This window comes from Octodon degus, unplaced genomic scaffold (assembly GCF_000260255.1).
Source record: "Octodon degus isolate 3935 unplaced genomic scaffold, OctDeg1.0 scaffold00218, whole genome shotgun sequence".
NCBI lineage: Eukaryota > Metazoa > Chordata > Mammalia > Rodentia > Octodontidae > Octodon > Octodon degus.
The window spans coordinates 1,503,094-1,528,003 of NW_004524794.1; the positions used below are offsets into that span (position 1 = coordinate 1,503,094).

Consider the following 24,910-nt stretch of genomic DNA (forward strand, 5'->3'; position numbering starts at 1 on the left):
ACAGCAATTAACCACTAAGAAGAATATATGCAGTGTGTTATTTGTTAAATCTGTACTGCCGATTTGATTTGAAACTGTGTCATTGCTATCTGTTTATCAATAAAATTTTGAAAAAAAATACTTCAAAGGAGACATCTTCTCCTTGCCATTCTATTGGTGACTGCCTCCACAGGCCCTGTGCCACCACCCTCTGCCCTTCCCATCATTCCTGCAAAGTGAAGGCAAGTGGCCCAAGTGGCTTTCTTCCTGGAGCGGGATACGGGCTGATGGACTGCATGAACGCGGGTGTTAGCAGTAAGCTGAGTGACGAAGCCCATGAAAGAGTGAGAGATGATGGTTATATTGGGGCTTGGGCACTTGATCCTCCGCTGCCTAGTGTTTGACCAAATTCTTGGCTCCCAGAGGCAATCAGGTGTCTGGCCTAAACCACTGGTTGTACACAGGATCTAGACAAAACCAGGTTCTTTCCTCACACTCAGCATGAACCCTTAGATATGATACCCTCCACCTTAACTTTTCCTTCCTTCCTTCCTTCCTTCCTTCCTTCCTTCCTTCCTTCCTTCCTTCCTTCCTTTGCTTTTTTAAATGCAGGCTGCCCCTGAACTCACTGTGTAGCCCAAGCTGGCCTGGATCTCACAGAGATCCTCCTGCCTAAGCTTCCTGAGTGCTGGGATTTCAGGCATGTGCCCCACACCGGGTCACATTATCTTTTAACATGTCAGCAGCACTTGAACTCTGCTCCCTTCTCCCATGGCCTACTCCATCGCCCTCCTGACGGTTCTTCTGGCTGGCTTTGGTGGATGAGCCTGGCCCAGTGCTCCTGGGCCTCTTGCATGCAAACGCACAGCGGCCCAGGTCCATCAGGATGTGGTTTTTGCCATGCACTCATAGGGCTCCTGGCCAGGCCACCTTGCATCCTTCTCCTCGGCAACCTCCCGGGCCCAGGCTCCAAATGTACCTTCCTTCCTACCAGCCTTGGGCACATCTGTCTGGAAAAGTCCTCCCTAGCCTTCCAAAGTCCCTTGACTGACTTTTAACCTCCTCAATGCACGGAGCCCAGCCAGTGTAGAAAGCCATGACAACTGGAAAATCCTGAGTTGCTCTCCCTGTGTTTCTGGCCCCGGTCTCCACAGGGCCTAAAGCCAAGAAGTCAGGTGCGCTGCACATTCTTATGAGAAAAGTTGCTGTCTCATAGGGGGGTTTGGCCCTGTAAAAGCCCTCCTGCCTAGCTACAGAGCCACGCTCTACTCCGAACTACAGAACCCTCCAGGTGGGTGGGCCAGGGGGCTATCGAGGAGCTGGCGTTTCCAACCTGCCTGTGTGTGCCCAAGTGCTCAGTGCTTGGGGCACCCTTCTGAAGCTCGCTGTGCACACAGCACCTGTGTGGTCTGTCCAGCTGCTGGCTGTCCCATAAGGTCCTCATGGGGAACCCTTCCAGCCCCGCTCAGTCACCCCTGGGCTACACACACTGGCCTCTTCTTGGCACTTGTGTGTGCTGATACACACAGCCAGACAGCAAGCACGACCGCAAACGTCTGCCCATCTCTGCTCTGACCCTCTCCTGTCCCCCACCCCCCAGTCCCTGTCACCCACTGTCTCACAGCCCCTCACAGCACCCAGGCCCAGCTTGCTACAGCAGAGTTTGGGGGCTTCCACTCCTGGGTGAGGAAACTTCTACCTGTCCAGTTCTGCTAGCAGGACGCCAGGTCCCGCTCAACTTGCAGGCCCCTGGGCTCCAGCTGGGCTGTGGTCCCACTGAGCCCAGCGCAGCCACCTTACCTGCTGCCACAGTCACTGCGTCCGCCTCCCAGCTCGCTGTGCTCCTCAGGACTGCCTGCAGCTCTGCTGTGGCACTGCTCTCCCTCGCCACATCCTGGGGCTCCCGGCCTCTCCAGCCAGGCCTGGCCAGCCACATGCTCCTCCTTGTCCACGGCCAGAGCACTAAGGAAGAATGAACAGCTATGGTTGGGGTACTGCGGAGTGCTCTGGCTCACAGCCTGCAGCTGGCCAATGCCACCCTCCTGGGTATGGAAGGGACAGAGAGGAGCCAAACAATCTACTCCTCCCAGAGGACTGCAGATGGCTGCGGCCCTGTCACCTCAAAGGCAGCCTCTAAGTGCAGCAGAAGGTGCCTGGGCCTGTGATGCCCTTCCCGCCCTTGGGCCCAGCAAGCAGGGAGCATTACCCAGCTCTGGATGCTGCAACTCACGTCCTGCTCTCCGCTCATGCGAAGGTGGGTGTTCAGGCAAGGGGGACACCAGCCAGGACAATTGCTTACGCCTCCCATTAGCATTCTGGGCCCTCCCTCCAGGGCCCACTGGGCTGGGGCACGAATTGACAATTGCAGCACAGATGGCTCTCCAATCTTGGCTCATCCTGAACTCGATTTTCCAGCGTGCAACGTCTCTGAAGTGTTTCCCTCCTGTGTAAGTGGCCCACAGTTCTCGCAGCCAGACAGCACCATTTCAGTTGTCCACGTCTCTGTCCAATTCTGAATGCCCCTCCGCCTTGCTGTACCCTCCCCGCTAGCACACTGTTGGCAGCAGGTGTCAGCACCCTAAGTGATGCTTGCAATGTGCTGTGATGAGGCCACCATGAGAGCCCTACCCCTGCAGCAGTGCAAAAGGGAAAACAGCATGTTTCCGATGTAAAGTGTGCTGGCCAAAGTTTCATGGGAAGGTGACGAGATGCTGTGTTGTATCAAGTGGGGGCTAGTAAATGTGATGGGGGGGCAGCTTTCTGAGGCTTCCTGAATACGGTTTCATTTAGGGTGAAGGTTTTAAGTATGTAAGGTCAAGCAGTGTGTTCAAAGCTTTAAATAGAGACAGTTGTCTTTTTTTATTGGTCTTTTTTTAATCCCTTTGTTATCAGAGATCGAACTCAGGACCTTGTGCTTGCCAGGCAGGCACTTAGGCTGCTGAGCTATCTCCACAGCCCTCATACTTGAAGTATATAAAGACGTTTAGGTCTCACAGCACCCGCCTGGCAGGAGCTATTAGCACTAGCACTGTACATGTAAGCAAAGTGAGGCTCAGAGACGAGTAACGCAGACCTTGCCGGTGATCAAGCTTGGCTGTGGGCCCGATGGCAAGCCTGGGCGATCGCCAGCCACCATGTCCTTCCACTGTCTACTGCCAGGTACTGGGGCAGGATCCCTCCCTAGCAGGCGCATCTACACAGCCAGGAACAGCTCCCAAGTAGGGCTGCAGTGCTCCGCGGGCTGGCAGCAGCCCCATCCCTCCCGTCAAAGGCCAGGCCGGGTGGCCGAGCACCACGTCGCGGCCCAGACCTTCCAACGGTCCTGGTGGCAGGGCCGTGCTGCCCCCTGCTGGCCGGCTCGCAGCGCCACCGTCCACCATGCACGGAGCCGTACGCACTGCGGCCCCATGTGAACACACATCCCCGTTTTGCACTCCTGGACCTTGCGGGCCCGGCTCCTCACCCTTCGGACTGTCCGCGCGGGGTCACTGCAAGCGGGGCCTCCTGGCAGTTACTACAGACCACTACGCGAAGGGTGTGATGGGGGAAGGGTGGCGACAGCCCAATGCCCTTGGGGCGGGACTCAGAAGAGCGGCGGGGCCCATTTGTGATCCTCCAGCGCCACCTCGTGGCTGGCATGCTCTGGGCCCCGGGAGAAATTCCGTCTAGGCCAGTCTTGCTGCAGAGCCATTTTGCCCAGTAGTAGGAGCTCACATTTCCCGGCTGGCTCCACATCCGGAGCTCAAGGCCTTAGGAAATGGCGGCATGCGCACGCGGGGAGGGCCACACACTGGCGCGCACATTCTGCATCATGCAGCCCCGAAGGAAGTGTTCTGCCCGTCTTTTTTTTTTTTTTCAGCCCCAGGCTGCGTTCCCAAGGAGATAAAAAAATTTCTAGAGCAGATATTGTTGCATTTTCAGCCAGATAGTTGTGTCTTTTGGTTTAGGAGATCAGTTGTTGTTCTGTGCATTATAAAATGTTTAGGAGCAACTTTACCCTTAGAAGCCCAATAGTACTCTTATGTTCTGCTTTGGCAGCCAAAAATTTCTCCAGATGTTAGATTCCTTGCTAAGGTTCACAGCACTCTGAGAGATTCCCCTGCTCATGACCAGTACTATGCTACAGTGGTTGGTTTTTTTTGTGTGTGTGTTTCTCTTTTTAGACAGGGTCTCACTATGCAGTTCACATGGGCCTTGAGCTCACTTTGTAGCCCAGGCTGATCTAGAACTCTCAAATATCCGTGTGCCTCAGCCTCCTGAGTGTTGGGATCACAGCTGTGCACCACCATGCATGTCTATTGTGCTCCTTGACCTACACTGGAAAAGAGAAGGTATATGACCTTTTAAAAATACAAGCATGATAGAAGCTCACCCCAGAATAATTAAATCCAAATCTCTATGTGGGGCTCAGGAAGTGTTTTGTTTTTTTCTACTTCCCAAGTACTCTCACGTGCACAGTTTGTTAAACACTCATCAAAAAGTTGCATCCAGCGGTCCCCTGCTTATCGAAGTCACGTTGCACACATTCCCGTGATAAGTGAAGATCAGTGAAGTAGCAACGCTATAGTTTAGTATTTATATATATTTTATGAATTTATAAACCCTTCCTACACTTTTTTTCCTCTAATATATTTGGTACAGGGTCTCACTAAGCAGCTCAGACCCACAGCAATCCTCCTGTTTTCAGGCTCCCCAGTACTAGGATGACACGTATGTGCCACCACACCCAGACTTGTTTGCTGGCTCACCATTCCGCAGAGGGGACCCACTGCACCATGTAGTGCCAAGATGGAACTCCAGTCCCTGTGCTTGCTTAAGCAGGCGCTTATTCCGCTGAGCTATCTCACCAACCCCCGTCCACACTTATAAACCTTTGCCACACTTTTAAAAATACTTCTAATATTCTTAACCATTTTCAAAATGCGTAAACCTACATAGTTTTAACAACGTGTGTGTACTATACAATACTAAAGAAATACATACTGTAAACAGCGCCCACAAGCATCAGGGGTTCTTGAGCTCTTCATATATACTATCTGCTCTTGCAGGAGTCCTACTAACCTGTCACAATGCAATCCAAAAGCCGCCCTGCCACCAAGTGGAACCCAGCCCCACTTCTCCTGCAACAATGCAATGTCCCGACCTGTCCCTTGGTCAGGAGGGAGGCCAAGCTTTGTGCCCTTTCGGCCTCACAGGGCCTTGAAGGCAGAGCCATGCCTGATTTGTCTGAGTGGTCTAGTGCTTGCTGACTGCAAGCACAACCTTTCCTGATCATGCAGCACTTCCTGGCTGGGTTTCGGAAGTGCCCGCTGGCCACAGAGGCAGAGGTCAGAGGGTCCCAGCTGGAGCTTGCCCCTGCCACGTGCCCTGTCCAGCTGACAGGCCGGGCTGGCATCACCTTCCTAGCCCGAGGCTGATGCACACCCAGCCGCCAGTGTGTACCTCAGAGGCTCAGCACTGTACATTAATGCCTTACCCCTTGGTGTCTTCCAGGGCTGCTGCAACATCACTCTTCCTGCCAGCCAGGACAGCAGGCGCTGAAGTAGTGCTGGAACACAGAAGGAAGCCCACAGGGCCTGTGAAGTCTAGGACCAGAGGAAGCTGAGGGTCTCCTCTTCCCAGCTTCCTTCTCTCAGAAAGGGGGCTGTTTGCATGAAGCTCAGCTTCTCAGGACAACCCTGGAGCCACCTGTCCTTCCCAGCCGTGCAGTCCCTGGGATTGAGCCCCCTAGTGCTGACTGGAAGTCCCTGGGATTCCTCACTCTGATTCTTCTTGCCAGGCCAGGGTGCAGTTACGACGGGAAAGGTTCACTGTGGTCTCTCAGCAGGAAGTTTCCAAGCTGAGCTGTACAGTGCCCTACTGGCTGCCGCTGACCCCCAGCCCACTGGCTTCAGTCCACATACATTGCTGCTGGAAGGCCTGGTTCAACAGTTATCACCAGTCCCTTTTCCCCTCCACCCCCAGTGGGTGGGGGCAGTTCCTACTCAGGACTCTCCTGGGTCTCTATGTCCTTTGGTGACCACACCACGTGAGGATAACATGGATCTGAGAATTGTGCAGGGTCCCCGGATTACTGGAGCCTGAGGCTGAGCCCTAAAGGCTGTGCCCAGCAGGGGGGTCAGTCACTGGAGCAGCCACCACACACTCACCTGATAGCCAGTGGCTCAGGCTTGCAGGAGTGAGAGCCGGCACCGTGCACATCATGGTCATCCAGCAAAGGGGTGAAGCTAGCAGTTGGGCCCCGCCTGTGGAAGGAGGCCAAGCCTGGTTGAGGTTCAAGACTTTGTGTCTGTCTGTCTATCTTCTCCCAACAAATGAGGGGGTGTCAGGAGCTGGTTGAGTGGATGCTTGTAGCACCATGGGGTGGGAGGCCTGACTGTACCCAAGGCAGCCTGGCACGTGGGCCAATATGGCAGTGGGGCTGAGTGAGTGAGGCTGCCTGGGCTTAGATCACAGCTGCATGCCCTGAGCATGCCCCAGCGCTGCCATCTGCTGGGTCCCATGGAGAGGACATGAACTCGTAACCAAGTACTGCGAATGAATAATGGCCGGCCGTGGTGTACACTATGTGCTCCCACTCCTCCTGGGCCCTGGGCCCTCTGTGTCACCCTGGCTGTGCAGGTGTGGCAAGGCTCTCCTTACCCACGCTTCCCATGAAACAGGCAGACTGGTGCTCACAGGGTGCCTCGTGGCTAGACAGGCCCAGGCCTCCCCTCAGGTAAGCCCTTGCTCAGGGTTGCTTGCATCAACCCGAAGCCCTAACTAAGCTCAGCTGCCGCCAAGGCTCAGGAAAGCAAGTGCAAAAGGAAGGGGACTGTTTCCCTGAGAAACCACCTAGACTTCAGACAGACGGTAGAGGAGCTTCTGACAGATCACTGCAAGCTATGAAGGCAGCCGGAGCAGAGAGGGCAAGCCCTCCTAACATGAGAGAAGCCTTCAGGTTATTGTGCAGGTTACTTTGAGGCCTGCTTTCACATTAAAAAAACATCAAGGCAAGTGAAAAGTGTTTTATGTGGCTGCATAGAGAAAAGGCGGTGCAGACGAGTGCTTAGGGAAGGCCTCCACCGGGGCCAAAAGGACATCGAGTCAGGCCGTGGCACTGAGCAGTCTGTAGCCCAGGAGACACAGCGGCCTTGCAGCAGGGCCCGCTCTCTCCTCCCTGTGCGCTGCTGCGCCTGCATTGGGCTAGAAGATTCACTCAGTGAAGTTAATGAGGAGCAGCTCTTCTCCAGCACCCTGGCCAAACCCCCAGGGCTCCAGCATAGTTCAGAGCCAAAGGACCTGTGCCAACATTTGTAGGCCTACGCTCTGTTCCCAGGGACAACTCTGAAGCCACTTTGGGGACAAGCAAGACCAGGGCATTCTCCAAATCATCTGAGAAGGTGGTCTTTGCCTGCACCCAGAACCCAAGATCAGGCTGTCACAGCTGTCTCCCAGGGCTGCTGTGTTCCCTCTCACCAACCCTCAGATGAAGGGGCCAGGTAGGGGTGAAGCATGCACAGGACGCCTTGGGGCATCTTGTCCTTTGGGAAGGGAAAGTGCAGGAAGTCCTGGCCAAGCCTCAGCACTGAGTCAGGAAGCAAAGGCGCTGTGCCTTCCCCACACGTTCACTCTACCTGCCCAGGACTGGCCTTAGGGACAGGCTGGGCCTCTGCCTATGAGTGGACCCAGTTCCGGGCTGAAGGACTCTGCGAAGTGAAGCTGGAGCAGGGCACAGGAAAACCCACAGAGAAGGGGAGAGCCCAAGGGCAAGAGGCACAGCGAAGAGTGCGCATGTGGGCGAAGCCATAGAGGGCACCCCAGAAAGTGACGAGTGCTCCATTCCCAGTGCCCCAAGCAGTTCAGCAGCTTGAGCCTGGCCTGTCCCCAGGCATGGGACAGCACACATCGAAGCTCACCCTCCCCTCTTGGAGCCAGTATCTGCTCCAGCCAAGCCTTCAGGTGGAGACTCTGTGACTCCAGATTCCACGGGGCTATCACTCAGCTGCAGATTTGACCTGTTATGGAAAAGAAGTGTTTGCTAATTTTTTCCCCTTCAGTGCTAGGGACTGAACCCAGGGCTCCGTGTGTGCTAGGCAAGCACTCCACCACTAAGCTGCAGCCCGGCTCTTGCAAAGTCTCATTAGGCTTTGATTGTTTTCTGACTGTGACCTGAGAGCCAGCCCTTCCCTGCACTGCTGCCCTGCCTTGCTCTGACTGAAACCCAGCTGAGGCCAAGTGGACTCTACCAGCAGACTCTCCTCTGGGCTTCTTCTAACCTGATGCAGCGAGGGCGAACTGAGCATGCTGGGAGCTGGTGGCCAACACCGCTCTTCGCTCTCAAGGACTCGGAGTCCTGACGGAGGCCCGTGGGCTCGGATATTCTCCTGGCTGCTAGATTCCCACAGAGGAAGCACCCTGCCTGTGGACACCACTCACACACCCAGCCCCACTGGTCTGGGACACGTCTGTGGGGCAGCTGTATGGGGAGTGGGCACCTGTCATCCCTAACCCCAGCTCTGACCTCACTGACCCGGTCCCCTTCACTGGTTCCCTGGGGCCCTAGGGAAAGCCCTTGCTGAATGCTTTATAGAGACCCCACATTTTTTTTCTCACTGAATTCCCTAAATTGCTTAGTGGCCTGCTTTGAAGGCCACTGGCATGGCTGCTTAGTCCTGGAGTGAAAGCATAGTGAATGGAAGGAGCCGGTGAGGGCTAAATGCTGGGGTCCTGCTCTACAACAGCCTGCCTCGGGGACCTTGAGAGGGGGGCTGCCACTCTGTAGGTCTCATTCATTCATGTTCACCAAAGACCTGCACTATCGCAGGGGACACAGCAGGAATAACACTGTCCCGGTCCCAACCCCATCCATTGATCTTGGGCCAAGAGGACTCTACATCTGGACACAGCATTGACTCTGCAGTGAGTTACCTTTCAGAATCTGTACTGGGGCCCTCAAAGGTCTCCTCACCAATGGAGCTTCTTTTGGGCTCTCTGGAGCAGGGGCCCTCCTTATCTTGGTGGCCTGGAGACCTATGAAGCAAAGAAATAGAAATTAATGGTGCAGTAAGCCCCCCTTTCCCAGGTGGGGTAGCTGCCTCATCCCCAAATGGCAGCTGTCTCAAAGAAGATTAAAACATGCTCTTGATGGAGGGGTTGACTCGCCAAACTTTGACACCAGTGTCTAGTGTTCCTTGGGGCCAGTCTTATTGTCATGGCTTTCCATGTTTGAACTCTGTACACTGACAATGATGTCATTGGTTCCCATTTTCCAGGAGGCCAGTGATCCATTTGAAGTTTCCACTGGTAACAAGAAGCAATAGGGTTTGAATCCAAGGTAGCCTGCCTGCACAGCTTTCGACGGTATTCCTGCACAGTGGAAGTCTAACTCTACCCTCCTAACTCATTCCCTGTGTGTTTCCTCTGGGAACATCAGGGGGCCCCAAGTGTCAAATCCAACAGAGACATTGTCTCACACTACCATCAGTAGCCACCGAGCAACCCCTACCCTGATTGCCACCTCTCCACCCTGGCCACACCTTGCTGGCCTCTGTTACCTTCCTCGCTTCTTTCACCCCTTAATCTTGTTGTTACCAGTGTTCCTCCCTGTTTGAGCATTCCACGGCATCAGCTGTCATGGTGCCTGAGCTAATTACTTCCACGTGTCTCCCAGGACACTCAAAGAGGCACAAGACATGGTGTAAGACAGCTGGGCAGGTGACACTAGAGACCTAGGCCCAGAGGGGGCAGTGGCAATGGGAATGCTTCGACAGGAAAATGGCCAGGGGTGAGTGCAGGGCTAGTGAAGGGAGCCAGAGAAGAGTATAAGATCACTCTGAACTCACTGCAGATCATCTGGAAAGCCTTTCCTGTGTTGCCGCTCTGGGGCCTGAGGGGTCACCTCCTGTGGAAACCCCTACTTCCCACCCCAGACTGTTTCAATCTCGATCTCTCTTAGTCACCTGCACAGGTCTCCTGATCCTGCCTGCATGTCCCCTGCTTGGCTTCCCCCAGGACTAGGCCAAGCCCACTGTGCTCCCTACTGTTTGCAACCCTCTATGCCCTCTTCCTCTTAAGCAGGGCTCCAGGAGGCTGATCCAGGGACTTTAGGCACTGCCAATGGCCCCCTCACACAGGCAACACAACTGCCTCAGTGGCTTCAGAGGGCACAAAGACCCAGTGGTCCCACTCAACACAGCTGGCCATTTTTGTCACTTCTCAGGAGGTCCCATGGCCATGTGGGGACCAAGTGCTCCTTCCATGGCGATTGCTGAGTGAAATAATGAGACAGCTATGTTTCCCACCCACCTGCCAATCGAGCAGGCCCATGGAGCAGGACCACCTGGTGGCCCCGGACCCTCTGCCTGTTTCTAGATGGTGTGCAGTGACACGAGACAGCAATAGGGCCAAGTATCTCATGTCTTCTAGGTTTGGGGCTACCAGCCAGACCTGCCCTGGGTGTGGTGATCAGTAGGTGACACTCCTCACCTCTCGAACTGCAAGCCAGAGGGGCCAAGCAGGAAGGAGCTGGCAGGAGAACTCGTTCCTTCCCCACCTGTGCTGGTCATGCAGCACAGGATGTTCTCCTGTGGTGCCTCTGCTTGAACAGCACCCTCACCACTTCTGCTCATGTCCCCTCTTTGGCCTCAAGCTTTCATGGCGCCAGAGCTGAGCTGAGGCCACTGACCCATGGGTTGTAGAGGAAGGGGAGTGAATGGCGCTTCACCCATCTTCTACCCAGACCTCAGCCCAGCCCTCCCCCTCAGCCACAGCAAGAGGCCCTCTGGGTGGAAATGAGATCAGATCTGGTTTGACAAAGGGAAACCATGGAACTGGCCATTAGTAGGCATTATAGGTCTGACATGATCAGACTGATACTAGAAAGGCCACACAGGAGTCCCAGGAGGAGGGGTCAGAAGCAGCAGGATAAAGGCAGGGAGTTCAGTAGTCCCTCACTTTCAGCTCCTGGGTGGCTTTGCCACTCTCAGTTGGCCTTGGAGTTGACCCTAGTTCCTGGCTCCAACCTAGACTGGGAGCCTATGGAAGGCTAGGTCATCTTTTTGTCCCTTTACCTCCACCCTGAGCAGGGCCTGAGTGTTGAAGGTGACCAGAGGGACTTGAAGGGACAGGGTCTACACACCACAAAGCCAGGAGGGACAAGGCCACACAGACAGCTCTCAATGCTGCTCATCTCCTCTCGTGATGACAATGTGATGTCATTATTGGTGGTGTTGTTTATGGTGCCAGGCCCACTGTACCTCGTTTACACCGTATTATGCCAAGGAACAAGGATATATCTGCCTTGGGAATGTCCAAGCAATTAAAATATCTTCTTTCATTATCATTTCTGGTTATCTCTGAGAGTAATAAGGACAGAGTGTCACCCCAGCGTGTGTCTTTCACATCCTTACGCCTCTTGCCCAAGCAAGCACCACTTTCTTTGATGTCCTCTGCAGAACAGCACCTTAAAGATTTCACTCGAATGGCACCTCCAGAGGGGCAGTCAAAGGGCTGCACTGTGGCCTCAAGGCTGTGCCGAGGGCAGCCCCGCCGGCAATGGGGTCTTTGCAGGCACTGAAATAAGCTGAGCTCAGACCTCACCCTGGACCAGTGTCCTACTAGACAACGGGAATTTGGGCCAGGCACACAGAGTGACAGCTAGTGACCCCCAGAAGCTGGGTGGGGAGTGGCAGGGGGCTCAAGGCTCTGTGCCCCTCTGGGTTCCAGCCCCCAGTGAGCAAGCTTTGTTCCTCACAGCAGGCCCAGGGAAGCACCCAGGAGAAGGGGTGGTCAGCACCCAGGCTACAGGATGGCCAGAGCCCATCAGCTGTCCCGGCATGGAGGCCAGGACTCAGGGGGCCATGGGGGCGCTGAGCTGGGACCCCCAGGGAAAGGCCACTCGCCAAGCTGGCCTGGCTGGCTCCACCAAAGCCACTGGGGAGAAGGCCATGTGGGGACCCAACAGAAAATAAAAGGGTACCGCCACAATCCAGGAAAAGCTAAGGTCTGACAGCAACAACTGAAAGGAAAGCCCAGAACAGATTCTTCCTGGAGCCAGCAGACAAAGGAAGACCATGCTGCTGCCTGATCTGACTCCCAGCCCTGGAACAGTGAGGAGAGTTTGTGCCGTCTCACGTCGCCCCCTCACTAGCTCCCCTTCGAAGCATCTTCAGGGAGCCCAGGGGCCTTCCGGCTTGTCCTCTCCTGCAGCTGCCTGCCCAGACCTCAGCCACAGCAGCTGTGATCCAAGTGGAAGTTTATAGCTGGCCTGAGTGCTCCTGGGCTTCACGGGGCACAGAACATTCTAGAACACTGCATGTCTTGGAAAGTGCTCAGGGAACAGAGCCCGATGTCTTCTGAAGCCGTCGGCCTCATGCTAGGTTCCACTGTGGCCCCAGACACCTGTGGGAATGCGTGACAGGGAACTGTGCCAAATAGAAATCAGTATGGAGAGTCCTCCAATAACCTGAGCTGGGGAACGAAGACGCCCTCACGCACGATGGAGACAGGGTCTGCCGCAAGGAAGGGTAAGTTTGGGTCCCAGTAGGAAATGGGTGCGCCTGCAGACACGGTGCTAGATAAAACAAGGCAGACCCATAAGCAAAAATAGCACACTGTTTCTCTTTTTTTGTATATATTTGGTACAGGGTCTCACTACACACCTCGGCCTCGTAGTGATCCTCCTGTTTTCAGCCTCCCCAGTGCTGGAATTCCAGGTGTGCAGCACCACGCCCGGTCTCAATCCCAGTCTCAGAGTGCCCAGGGGTGGAGCTGGCACAGCATGTGGGGCCAGGGATCAAACCCGAGTCCTTGTGGTGCTAAGCAGGTGCTTAGTCTCTGAGCTACCTCACTGCCCCTTCCATGCGGTTTCTTTTATATGAGAAACCCGAAGCGTAAATGTTTCTTTTTTTAAAAAAAAAAGACAGGGGGCTGGGGAGATGGCTCAGTGGAATAAGCCCTTCCCTGGCAAGTGCAAGGCTTGAGTTCAATCCCCGGTTCCGCCAAAAAATAAAATATAAAATAAAAAATAAAAAAGACAAAATAAATGATAGTACAAAACAGAGAGATCAATCTTTTGTATATTAGAAAGGGATCTCAAGATGCAGAGGGAATAAAAACAATTAGGGTGTGCTACATACATGTCATACTCCCTAAAATAAATATTAACATGTACTGCAAATGTAAGTAAAAAGCATCTGGGTGGGAGCTCTGTGTCCTTTGCCACATTTTCCCAGGTGCCAGCAGGTGGCAATAGTGGCTTCTGCTGCATGGGGAGAAGGGCCCTGTAGGTCAGATGAACATTTATTCCGGGAGCATGCGGTGACAGCAGTGCCCAGGCCTGGCACCCACTTCCCACGTGGGGCAGCCTTTGGGAGCAGGTGCTACTGCTCCCCCTATTTTCCACGCGAGGAGACCGGGGCACAGAGAGATGAGAACACTTCCTCAGGGCCACACAGCCAATCTGGGCCAAGCCAGGCTTATATTTTGCCAGAAGCTACCTTCTTGCTAGCCGCAGCGGTGCATGCCTGCAATCACAGCACTCAGAAGGCTGAGATAGGAGGAATGTCACGAGTCCGAGGCTAGCCTGGGCGCCAAAGTAAGCTCAAGGCTTGCTGCACTATGTGGCAAAAATCCTCCCTCAAAAATAAAAAGAACAAAGAAAAGAGCACCTCTACTCTTACAGCTCCGCAGCTACTGTGCCTGGCAGCATTTGAGAAGCACAGGCTAGGGTGAGGCAGAGAAGCAGGGATGTGTAACCAGAGCAGGCAGGGGAAGCTGCCAGGCCGGGAATATCAAAGTGGGGCAATCACGAGGAGCTGACCTCCGGACTAGAGTTGAGGCAGGCAGCTGGGGCAGGAGCGAGCCAGGAAGCCACAGTCCCCGGGGGCGCTGTGCCTTGGGACAAGCATGATGCTGCCTCTCCCACCATGCTGTAATCCAGCCTCTTCTGGGCTGCTTCAGGCCCTACAGCTTGGTTAAGTCACTGCTGCCCACGCGCTAGTCTTCTCAGGCACACAGGAGTTGGCCCTGGCGTATAGACGGGGGATGTCTTGCTCAGTGTGGTGCCTGGTGGGATGGGTCAGAGAAGGCTGCTGGGGTCAGAGCCAGCCAGTAGCTCCCTTGCAAACAGACAGAATCAGTTTCAAATCTTTTGTGGCTACAGAATCTGAGGGAAGAAGTAGCCGAAGCATCCAACAGAGCTCCCTATTGAGAGACTAGATCTATGTCCAGCTTTCCTAAGCAGCGCCACTGCACACAGCTCCTGCTTGGTAGGGGTGCCATGCGGTGAGACAGATATGGTGTGTAAAATGTTCCACAGCCTAGTCCTGCGTCCTGGGCTACTCAGGCAGGTGCTGGGAGCAGCTGAAGCTGGAACTTGTTCATATGTGGGAGGGCAGGACGCGGCCGCAGTGCCCAAAACGGTCAAGCTACCAGAGTCCTGAGAAAAGCCACCCTGCCTGGTCAGTGTCAGCTCTCAGTCGCTAGGCAACCTTGGGTCACGTGACACCAACTTGGCAGAGGTATGAATGAACGCCCCTGCGGTCCTCTTGGGGTCCTTTTCCCATCAGGCCATGGGCTGCCACCTGACCCAGCTCTCGTCTTCCTGTCTAGCCTTTCCTCGTTCCCACCCCCATTTCTTCCCTGGGTATACTGACGGACCAACAGACTCCTACAATTGTTATGGAATGACTATGCCTTCAAAAGTTGTTTGGTTGGCAACCCAATGCCCAGTGCCTCAGACAGGGTATGCACCTGGAGTGGATTTGGAGCTAGGGCTTCAAAAGACGGGATTAAAGTAACCTGAGGCCACTAGGGTGAGCCCTCACCCAGTGTAACTGGCATCTTCATAAGAGGAGGGTAGGACACGGACACACAGAGAAAACTTCACATGAAGAAACAAGGAGGGAGAAAGTGGCCAGCTGCATGCTAAGCACAGAGGTCTTGGGAGCAACCAACCCTGCCCATACCTTGACTGTGGGTTTGTGACTTCTAGAACCATGAGGAACCACGTTCCTGTTATTTAAGTCACCAAGTCCATCCTACTTTGCTGCAGAAGCCTGAAGCCCCATCTTCCCTCAATCACCAAGTCCCCAAGATACTGCCTGGAGAAACTCAGAAACCTTCCTTCCCAAATCCTCAAAGGTTCTCGTGGGTAGAATTCTTGTGGAGGGAGGCAACAGAGCTGGCCCCTGGGGTAGCGGGCCCACATCTGCAAGGGCTTGTGGAGCTCAAGGTTCACGGCTGAAATGGAATTGAGAGAGTCACCGTGGAGCCTGGAGGCCACATGGTGGCCAATAGGGACACTCAGGGCTCTTCTGGGGTACCACGGAGGAACAGCTTTTAGCAGACCTGGGTTGGGACAAAGTTCTCAATCCAGGCAGCACCAACAGGGTGGTGATGCTCCCCGCAGGACTCAGCAGCATTCCGCACGAAGACAAGGAGGTATTGATAGTCCTTGGCCACACACAAGAGAGAGCCACAATCTGCCTGGACACCCAGGGCTTGGAAATCAGGGCGCATCACAGCCCTGTCTGCAGTGACATCAGCAGCACTCAGCCCTTCCCTGCCCTGTCACCCCACTGCCAGACCTGCCCTGGTTGGCAAGCCCGAAGCAGCTCTGAGCACCCACTTGGCCTCCAGGCTCCCAAAACGGCCAGGCACACATAGCATCCACTTGTTCCCAGGTTCCCGAGCCATGTGGGCTCTGTCGCCATCCACCCTGGCAAACCTTAAGGCTGGTAATTTCTCTTGGGATATTGTTCCACCACCAAGCTCAGTACTGCAAAGGTTAAGGTGACACAGATAAGCACTAAAAAAGCATAGAGCCAAGCATTTGCTCCCTGGAGGGCAGGCTTTTTTGCTTCTTTCAGCCCTGGGACATCCAACCATATGAGCCTTTACCAATTTTTGTACCCCATCCTGTCACTGGGCATATAGGGACAGTGACCATTGGCCTGGGAAGGGAGGTGGCCTTATAGAAGTCCTCAGGTGACTGAATGGCAGCAGAGAGGAGTGTTTGACTACCTGCTCAAGCCAGGAGTAGACAGTGCTGGGGCAGGTGGCTCGTGGCTCCTCTCCGAAGCTCCATCCTCATCCACCACCTCAATCCTGTGGGTGGAAGAGAAACTAAACTCGGGGTCTCCCTGGCTGCCCTGGAGCATGCTGCTCCTTTGACTCTCATGCCTCCAGGATAGCCACCTATGACTGAGAGGTGGCCCATTCATTCCTGCTCAGGATTCGACAGTGTACCAGGCTGAATGTGTCATCCATTTCATGTCCCCATAGAACCTGTGACTCTGACCTTATTTGGAAATAGGGTCTTTGGAGATGTAATCAAGGTAAGCTGAAGTCACAGTGGATTAGGGTGGCACCTAAATCCAAGACCAACATCCTATGAGGAGGGAAATCTGCACACAGACACAGAAAGGGTCATGTGCAAACAGAGGTGCAGAAAAGCCAAGGCATGCCAAGAGCTGCCAACAGCCAGCAGACGCCACAAGAGCGCCGGGGATGCTCTCTCCCGCAGGGCCCCGGAGGGAAGCGGCCCTGCCGACACCATGATCTCACGGTTCTGGTCCCGAAAGCTGGGCAATAAGCAATTTCCATGTTTCAAGCCACCCAGCGTGTGGGGACTGTTACAGTAGCTGCAGGAACCCAATACAGTCGGTAAGAACACACCATTCTCTGCCACTTCCTTTGTGCTGCCAAGCCCCTGCTCACTGTTTCCCTCCTCCGCCCTCTGGCCTTGGCACCCCGGGCCCTCTGCCTGGGACACTTGGCACACTGACCCCTCCACAGTTTTCAGTTCTCAGTGTGTTATGACACCTTATTTTGAAACTTTTCCTTGGTCAGGCAACTAAAGGTCTACAAAATCCAACTTTGCAGAAGCTTCTTCCTCACTGTCCATGCAATATTTTCTTCTTCCAGAACGTGCCCTGTGGCAACGAAGGACAGTGTCCTGACAGGGCGATCATCTTCTGTTTATCTCTGTTCACCCTTTAGGCCCCATCTCCAATGTGACAGTCGCCTCCACCTCCCAGGGCATGGCTCTTAGTGGCTCTATTCCTGGCCCTGGGTCAGGCCCCAGCTTTGGCAGGTAGCAAGTTATAATTTCTGCATCAGGCTTCCGCCTGCACTGAACTGGCTACTGGGACCATATGCACCACGACAGGCCTCCAGGTACTCGTGTGGCCTCCACAAGCAGCCTGAGAAGCCTCTCCCCAGTCTGCCTGCTCAGGGCTAGCAGTCACCACCGCTATGTCCCCTGTCCCCACACCCTCGACACCACTTACCTCTTCGCAATAAATGGAGCCTGTGTCTCCTGGGTGGGACTAGTGGAAAGGAAAGAGAAAGGCATAATGTTGGGCCGCACCCCAGGACAGGTAACATCTCACTCACTATTCCCAAAGGGTCCTGGGTCTCTCTCCTAGTCCGGGCACCTCACCTGCACTAATGCCAGTAGTCCTACTTTCTCTTTTACAGAAAATTCATCTCAGAGTCTGAGAAGATACAGCTAGGAAGCTTGGCAGGAGTATCTCTCACCCACCCTTCCACCCAGCAACAAAGACTGGCACCCCAAAGCATGGGGAGTGGCCCAAGCAAGGAGCCAGCAAAGGCCCGGCTCAGCCAGGCTCAGGAACCAGGCTCCTGCGGTGCAGGGCCTCTCTGCGATGAACTCACACAGGGCTCTTCTTGGCTGCCGACAGGACGTAGGAATGCTCCCGTGGGGCCGTCTTCCTCAGCACACTGCTTGCAGCCTCTGACCTAGGGCAGCACGGCATGGAGTCAAACTGGACACATCCTGCTGGCCTGGCCTGAGATGCCCTCCGTAAGATGTGGGACCACCGAAGGAAGGTGAGGGAGGTAAGCCCAGGGAGTGTCCCTCTGAGGATTCTTTTAAGAAAGTGTGGTGCTCCAGGGAAGGGCCATCCATGTTTGTGGAGCATGCGCAATGTGACCACACTGGCCTGAGTGCCACCATCCCCACACAGTCTCCCTGATCTCCCCACCCAGGGAATAGGTGCTACTACCCCCCACAGTTCTGGGGCCTCTAGTGACTTGCCTGAGGGCATATGCCCCATAGATGGCAGAGCAGGCGTTTGATTCTGTGGAGCACCAGGGCTCCTGGTTCTTCGATCTGCACTATCCAGGCTCAGGCCCTATGCTACCATGGAGTCCTCCCTGGGAACTGCTCATCTTCCAGGCCCTTCGGCATGGGCCACTGTGTTCCTTGGGCCACAGAAGGCTTGGCAGACACTGGCTCACACACAGCTGGGCCTTAGTTGGCAGGTGAGGGGCATTCAACTCTTCCAGGGCACCTGACTACTACTTTTGTTCAACTTTCTCAGGATTCTTTCCAGCAAAGCAGTAGAAAGTCCTGCAGAACCTATGAATCCAGCTCTTCCCTGGCACCACATTAGCTAGCATCAACCCCATGGACGGTTTTAAGGCGGTGCCCCAAGCTGAGTGGTTTGGAGACCAGTAGGACAGCACCTGTTCCCACACCCTGCGGGCCGCAGTTGATGGCCTGTGTGTTGCACATTTTGTGAGCTGAAAGGTCCACTGCCTTCTAGCAGTGTGCAAAGACACATTACCTCCTTTTCTGCTCATCCAAAGAGAAGGGCACCTCCAACTCTTCCACAGTCCCTGATACGGAGCTGCGCCTCACGTTGTAGGGAGCCCTGGGGAGGGGGAGAAGGATGGCTCTCACCCGGCCTAGCCCCTGCTCCCTGTCACAGGCTGGGACCCTCAGCAGCTCAGCCCCTGATGTCCAGTACCACTCGCACACACTGCAATCACTTTGACCCTCAGTTTTGGCCACTTTCTTCTCTGTCACAGCCAGCACTCTTCTCCTATTCCAATCCTAGCTGGCCCTCAAGACCCAGTTTGAATCTCACCTGTCCTCTAGAAATATTTGCCAGCTTCTCTGCAATGCAGGATAATGGGGACAAGACACAACAAGGTCAAGAGGTGGGGTCCCTAGGCACAGCAAGCACAAACCCACAGCTCTTGCCAGAGTCACCTTCCTTGGTCAAACAGGGTAGGGTCATTGAAAGGGACCTCAGAAGGAGATTTGAGGGGAACTCAAAGATTGATGCCGCAGAAATAGTTCCTATTTAGGCACAAAATGCCCAGGCCGATGGGCTGTCAGGCCCAGCAACCTCCTGAGCATCATCAGCCCCAACCCCGATTCCTCACCCTCTGCTGGGCTCTGGGTCACAGCTGCCCTGGCAGAGGACATCAAGCTCCTGGAAGCTGCTCTCCCAAGACTGCTCGGAGGCATGTGGCCTGCGGCCCTCAGCAGGCCCACGCTGGGGTGTGCCTCAGGGAAGGGGACTAAGTGGGTCTCAAAGCGCAAACTCACAGCTTCTTGTAATCCTCCGTGGTCATCTTATAGCCAGAGATGGAGGAGCGGGGTGGGCCGGTGTGAGCTGCTTTCGTCAGACCAGCAGCACTGGGAAGGGAAGAAGTGTCCATGTGTTCCCCTACAGGTGCCCTTCACTTCCTATCCTCCAGCCTCCTTGAATTATTTTTTAATCTTTTTTTGTGTATTTCTTATGGGGTCTCACTACGCAGCTCAGACTGGTAGTGATCCTTCTGTCTCAGCCTCCCCAGCACTGTGATTACAGGTGTGCACCAGCATGCCCGGACTCAGCAGCCAACACAGCACTCCCGGAATGGGCACAGTATGCGGTATCGGGGATCGAACCTGTGCTTGCCGAGCAGGTGCTTAGTCTGCTGAGCTGTCTCCCCAGCCTGACCTTTCCTTTCTAATAACACCCCAGCTCTGCCCGATGCCAAGGTGCTTGGACAGATCAGTGTCGTCAGCAATTGCGAGGTGCCAGCTGCCCACCCAGTCCCATCCCCAGGCCTCTCTGTCTCATGACCCTGGACCAGGCTCTGTTGCTTTCCAGTGCGCCACCCATGACTGTACCTTTTTGGAGCCCCATTGGTCCTGGGGAAGTGCCGCTGGGGTTGGCACGAGCTGTCTATGGGCTTGGTGAACACTCCCCTATGAGAGAGCCCAGAAGACACAACACTGAGGAATCAGGGCTCTGCACAGGGCATGTGGGAAGGCAGGCAAGGTCCTGCAGTCACTTACCGGATGATATAGCCAGTGGATGCCCTTGCACTTGGAGACCTACCGAGGTAAAAGGGGGCGCAAAGTGAAGCGAGGACAGGCTGGAGGCCCGAGCTGCCTCCTGCATCCTGCCCCTAGCTACAAGCAAAGCAGCTGGCTGCTGGGGATCCTAGGGAAGTGGAAACAAGGGAAGTCAGCTGCCCCTCAGTCTTAGCCTGGTTGCCAGCTCTGCTCCACCTGCTTCCCTTCTCCCCCACGAAGTTTCCATAGCTGACTCTCCTATGGCCAAACCCAGTGTGGTCCTGATTCAGAGCAAGTCCCCAACGAGGGTATGTCCCATGACTGCAGAGGTGTCCATCCCCTTCAAAGTCCAGCTTCTCCCAGCCCTGGCATTCTAGAGGGGGAGCTCTTCTTGGCCCTGCTTGCTGGCAGCCCTGCTGGCCTCTGCTCCCAGAGCTGACCTGGTTTGGGCCAGAGGCTCCCTGCCTGGAGCCCTGGGCTTCCTCCCCCAGAGCTGCATGCGTCTCCAAATGGAAAAGCCTCAGCTGAGAAACATGTCCCCCAGCCAACCAGCTCTGATGAGTAGACTGTCCTCACAGTCCTGCTCGCCTTAGCCACAGTACCTGTCCCAATGTGGAAGTCTGTTTTGCCTTTGTCTTTTTACATGTGTTGTCCCTCAAACAGATGTCAGTCCCCTGAGGAGGGGACCTGAGTCTTGACCACAGGACATGACAGATTGTAGCCACTGAGTCACTAAGGGATGACAGGCAAGGCCATAGTTCCTGGGGGCTGCTCAGTGGCTCAAGGGCTGTCATGTCCTCTACCACTACCTGAGAAGCCCCCACAATTGACCTGTCACCCACTGCCAGAAGCGGTGGCAAGGAGCAAGCTGGTATCTCAGAGACCCCATGGACACTTGGTGGAAATATCTTCAAAACAGAGAGGCTGGTGCCACGTGCTCTAGGGCAAAGCTGGAGTAGAGGTCTGTCGTCTGTCTCCTGGGTACAGCCCGCCTCTCCCTGCCACAAGGACTGTCTCATGCTGCAGCCGAGTCCCCAAGGCCCACCTGCAGTCCACCAGGGCACCACTTCTTACCTGGCCTTTGAGACTTCCCCAGGTGATGAAAAGGACGTGGCGCGACTCCGGCCTGAGGGCAGCTCGCTGGGGAAAGAGAGGTCCTGAAAGAGCAGCTCCAGATCTCTGCCACTTGTGCCCTGCAGCTTCCATCTGGGAAGCTGCCTGTTGAGGCCTGCCATTTGCACATCACCTTCTTCCTCGCCCATCTCCACAGCTGTGTGTGGCATGCACGCCCTGGCACTTGGGTCTCCCTGCTGTGACTTTGTTCAGGGCTTGCCCTTAACAAGATTGCTTTTCCTATACTCCAAATCCTAGCTGGCTTGTGGCCACATGGCCAGGCGGAGCTCCCCTCTGCTTCCTGGGTACAGATGGGCCCCGTGGATCATGACACCAGCCCTCGACACTGCTGCCATCCCTCCTGGGCTCCTGGACTTACATGGTGTGGCCCTCGGACTCATCCTGCTTGGTGATCCAGCTCTTGTCACCCTTCAGGGTGGTTCGGACTTTCATCTGCTTGAGGACATTATTGCGTTCCTCCTCTCCTGGCGGCAGAGGCTTTCCTGGCAGGGGCAAGGCCGAAGAGCCTCAAAAGGGGGCTTCCCACATAGCCCTCCCACCACGCTGATCCTACTCTGCTGCCTGGAAGGCTCCTGTGGCACACGCAGGAGGGTACAGGCCTCACCTTTGGGGCTGCCGCCCAGCGCAGAGATGCTCATGGTGTTGCTCTGCCAGTCACTTCTCAGTCGATCCAGTGGGGCTGCTGGAGGCACAGGAAAGCACAAATGGCTTGTGGGGCACTGCTGCGGTGTGGATGGGACCTGTCCCCCTTGGGCTTCCATGTTGAATGCTCGTTCCCAGAGGGGGACAGCAATTAGGTCACTGGGGCGCTGACCTTGGAAGGAACTCACAGGACCCTGGAGCAGGCTCCTATCAAAGAGCCAGCCTGGCCCTGCGCGGTCTCTCAACAGCTTCATGTGTCACCATATGAGCTCCATCTCTCATGCTCTCCTGCCATAAGCCAAGAGGCCCTCACCAGAGTCATACCGACACCAGTCCCATACAGTCCCACCTGCACCCCTCACTTCACCTCTGAACCTCCCAAATGGGGAGCTAAGTAGATATCTTTTCTCTCTAAAGTATCCGTCCCCCAATGTTTCATTGTAGTAATGTAAAACAGACTAATGCGATCTCCATGTGGTCCCTAGCACAGAAGGTCATTTAGAGTTTCTTTGGGAAACTGGGGGTGGCAAGAGTTGGTAGACTCCAAGTTGAGGACAGAAGCCAGGGAGCAGGCACTCGCTGGACCTGCCACTGCCAGATGACAAGCCCACCCATCTTCCCTGGGCTGCTCACAGGCTGCCAGGGACTGTCTGCTCCAGTTGTTCGCTAACAAGGGCAGACTATGAACCGCCCAGAGAGTGCTAGCAGCTGGACTGAGAGCCTCCCCAGTGTCCCAGAGGCTGGGGAAGTGTTGGATTCGGAGTGTGGGGTCAGAACACATCGAGGCAGAGCCCCTTCACAGCTGCCAGGTGCCTGGGAGAAAGCCAAGTGCTTGGGGAAGCAACTGCTTCGGGGGGGGGTCAGCTTCTGCATTTCTTAGACCTCACTTCTGGGGCTGCCTCATTTTGCTCGTTTGCAAAATAAGCTTTCAAAGGTGTAACTTTAGGGTTGCTGTGAGAACAGGAAAAGTTCTTGGGCAGTTGGACAGGTGCTAAGGAGCTGGAAGGGGGACGGTCAGGGGTCCCCAACCAGCACAAGGATGGTTCTTTCTTGTCCCGTCTATAGTCTGTGGGGTAGTGTCATTGGGGCCAGGGAGAGGTTTTCTCTGGGACCTCCATGGTGCCGTGCGGGCTGAATCAAGGAGGCCAGCTTTCCAGGTTGGAAGTGAACCGGCATCACAAGGAGACGATGGGCCAAGGCTGCAGGTCTGGTAACTGCTCTGAGTGGCCACAGCTGAGCTGGGGCCACAGGGGAGGGGCTGGGAGGTAGGGTGTGCTGGCACGCAGGAAGCGGGGCCTGCCTGTGCCAGCACAGTCCTGGTGCAGAGCAGCCTTCCTGGCCAGAGCCTACCACCCTCTAGGCCCGGGCTCTGACCAGCTTGGTACTGTGCCAACTGGCAGGGCCTGGATGTACTTCCACGGAAGTCAGGGGCACACTAAAAGTGGCAGGCCAGCCCACCAAAACCAAACCAAATTCACCACGCCAGCAAGAGTTGACTTTCCCATAAGCTGCACCGAAAGAGCAGCGGCAGGCAGCCCACGCCTTCCACCTGCCAGGAACAGCACTTCATCACAACGCCTGGGAGCCCCACATGCCCAGCAGAGCCCTGCTGAGTGGAGCGCACTCCGTAGGTGACCTGACACTTGCCTAGCCCAACTGTCCCCATCTTGTCAGCCTGCAGAGTGGCCCTGTAGCGTGAGATCTTAGGCGCCTCGCCTCCTGCTCTGTCTGGCTGTGAGGCCTTCGCTGGGTGGCAGTCCCTGGCCCTCTGCTTGATCTGTAGGTTCCTACCAATTGCACTGGGCACCTCAAAGCCACACCTTGGCAGAAGTTCTGTGCCGGCTCACAACCAAGCAGCCAACTGTTTGTATTGGGACACACTCACACATGTGCAGAATGTACATACATGAGCAGAGCGGCTACTGTCAGCTCCTAGGTTAAAGGGACAGGGACGTGTGGTAGACAAGGCAGACCAGGGTTGCTGTTTTGCATCCGTGTCTCTCCTTTAGGCCTGGCTGTGATAAGCCTCCACCTGGTGGGCTGACAAATGGTACTCGCGTCCTGACCCAGCCTGTGTGCTGGCTTCTCCCTCATTTCACCACCTGCACCCTCCAGGCTCGGGTTGGGTCAGGTCAGGATTACTTCTGTCCTTCTCCCTAGTCATGCTGCCTCCATCTGCAGCTCCTCCCTTCCACAGCCTTCCCTGGCTCCTAATGCCACTCGGTCCCATCAGCGCTCACCTCCATTCACCTTCTGATGGAGTCTCACTGATTCTAAGACGAGAAAGGAATACGGGCCCAGGGGACCTGGGCAGCAGGACAGCCAGCACAGATGAGCATGACCAGGCAACACCCTCCCGGTGCTTTTAAGGCAGTAATTAGCAGAAGGGAATTCCAGCAGCCTGGGGAGAAGCAACCGGGTCTGCTTCTCCCAGGTTGCCCCTGGTCCTGAACCACGCTGCCGAAAGATCCCTTTGATGGGGCCCTGGGAGGTGCTGAGAAGCCCAGCAGCTCCAGTGTGCGCCTCTCAAGTGAGCACCAAGCACACAGCCCAGAGAATGGCCCCAACAGCAGACAGCCCATCTGCAACTGCGGGCACTCAGCACACCTCTATCCTCACTTCACTGTGCCCACAGCAAGCCTAGAGAGGGGTCACAACTGGTCCAGGGACTCACTCCCAGGGATCGGAGTCCTGGCCTACACAGGAGCCCTGCTAACCCAAGGCTCGTGCTACAAAAATGCTCCCTGGAGCAAAGGGACAGGGCCCAGGTGGCCCAGGCATGCCCACTGACAGCCACCTGGCACCTGGCGTCTGCAGTGAACTTCCTCGCTGAGGAAAGCATTTTTCAGACTGGGGCCAGGCCTAAGTGGGTCTCTCAGCCTGGCCGGTCACTGCAGCCTCCAAGCACGTGACCCGGAACTCCACAGAGGACAGCAGTCCTCATTGCCCACAGCCCCATACTCTCTACCGGGCCCAACACACTGGCTCTCCACTCAAGCCTTGTGCTGAGATTCAAGGTAGAAGAGAGAGAGAAACTACTGACACGAAGGTACCACTCACTCCTAGAAGGTG

At 55.3% G+C, this 24,910-nt stretch overlaps 1 protein-coding gene across 1 annotated transcript in view; it reads right to left on the reverse strand.

The window, feature by feature from the left end:
• Positions 1-24,910, reverse strand: part of Znf185 (zinc finger protein 185 with LIM domain) — a 55,304-nt gene that overhangs the window by 23,713 nt on the left and 6,681 nt on the right. Inside the window, exons 2-16 of the mRNA XM_023705375.1 lie at positions 21,801-21,878; positions 21,555-21,678; positions 21,137-21,202; positions 20,063-20,101; positions 19,895-19,972; positions 19,325-19,414; positions 18,555-18,641; positions 17,641-17,724; positions 17,253-17,291; positions 15,985-16,068; positions 8,890-8,991; positions 7,878-7,976; positions 6,129-6,224; positions 5,456-5,527; positions 1,780-1,941 (exon numbers count right to left, since the gene is read on the reverse strand). Of these exons, the coding sequence (XP_023561143.1) occupies positions 1,780-1,941; positions 5,456-5,527; positions 6,129-6,224; positions 7,878-7,976; positions 8,890-8,991; positions 15,985-16,068; positions 17,253-17,291; positions 17,641-17,724; positions 18,555-18,641; positions 19,325-19,414; positions 19,895-19,972; positions 20,063-20,101; positions 21,137-21,202; positions 21,555-21,678; positions 21,801-21,834 (1,256 nt within the window). The 5' untranslated portion in view covers positions 21,835-21,878. The remainder of the gene's footprint in view (positions 1-1,779; positions 1,942-5,455; positions 5,528-6,128; positions 6,225-7,877; positions 7,977-8,889; positions 8,992-15,984; positions 16,069-17,252; positions 17,292-17,640; positions 17,725-18,554; positions 18,642-19,324; positions 19,415-19,894; positions 19,973-20,062; positions 20,102-21,136; positions 21,203-21,554; positions 21,679-21,800; positions 21,879-24,910) is intronic.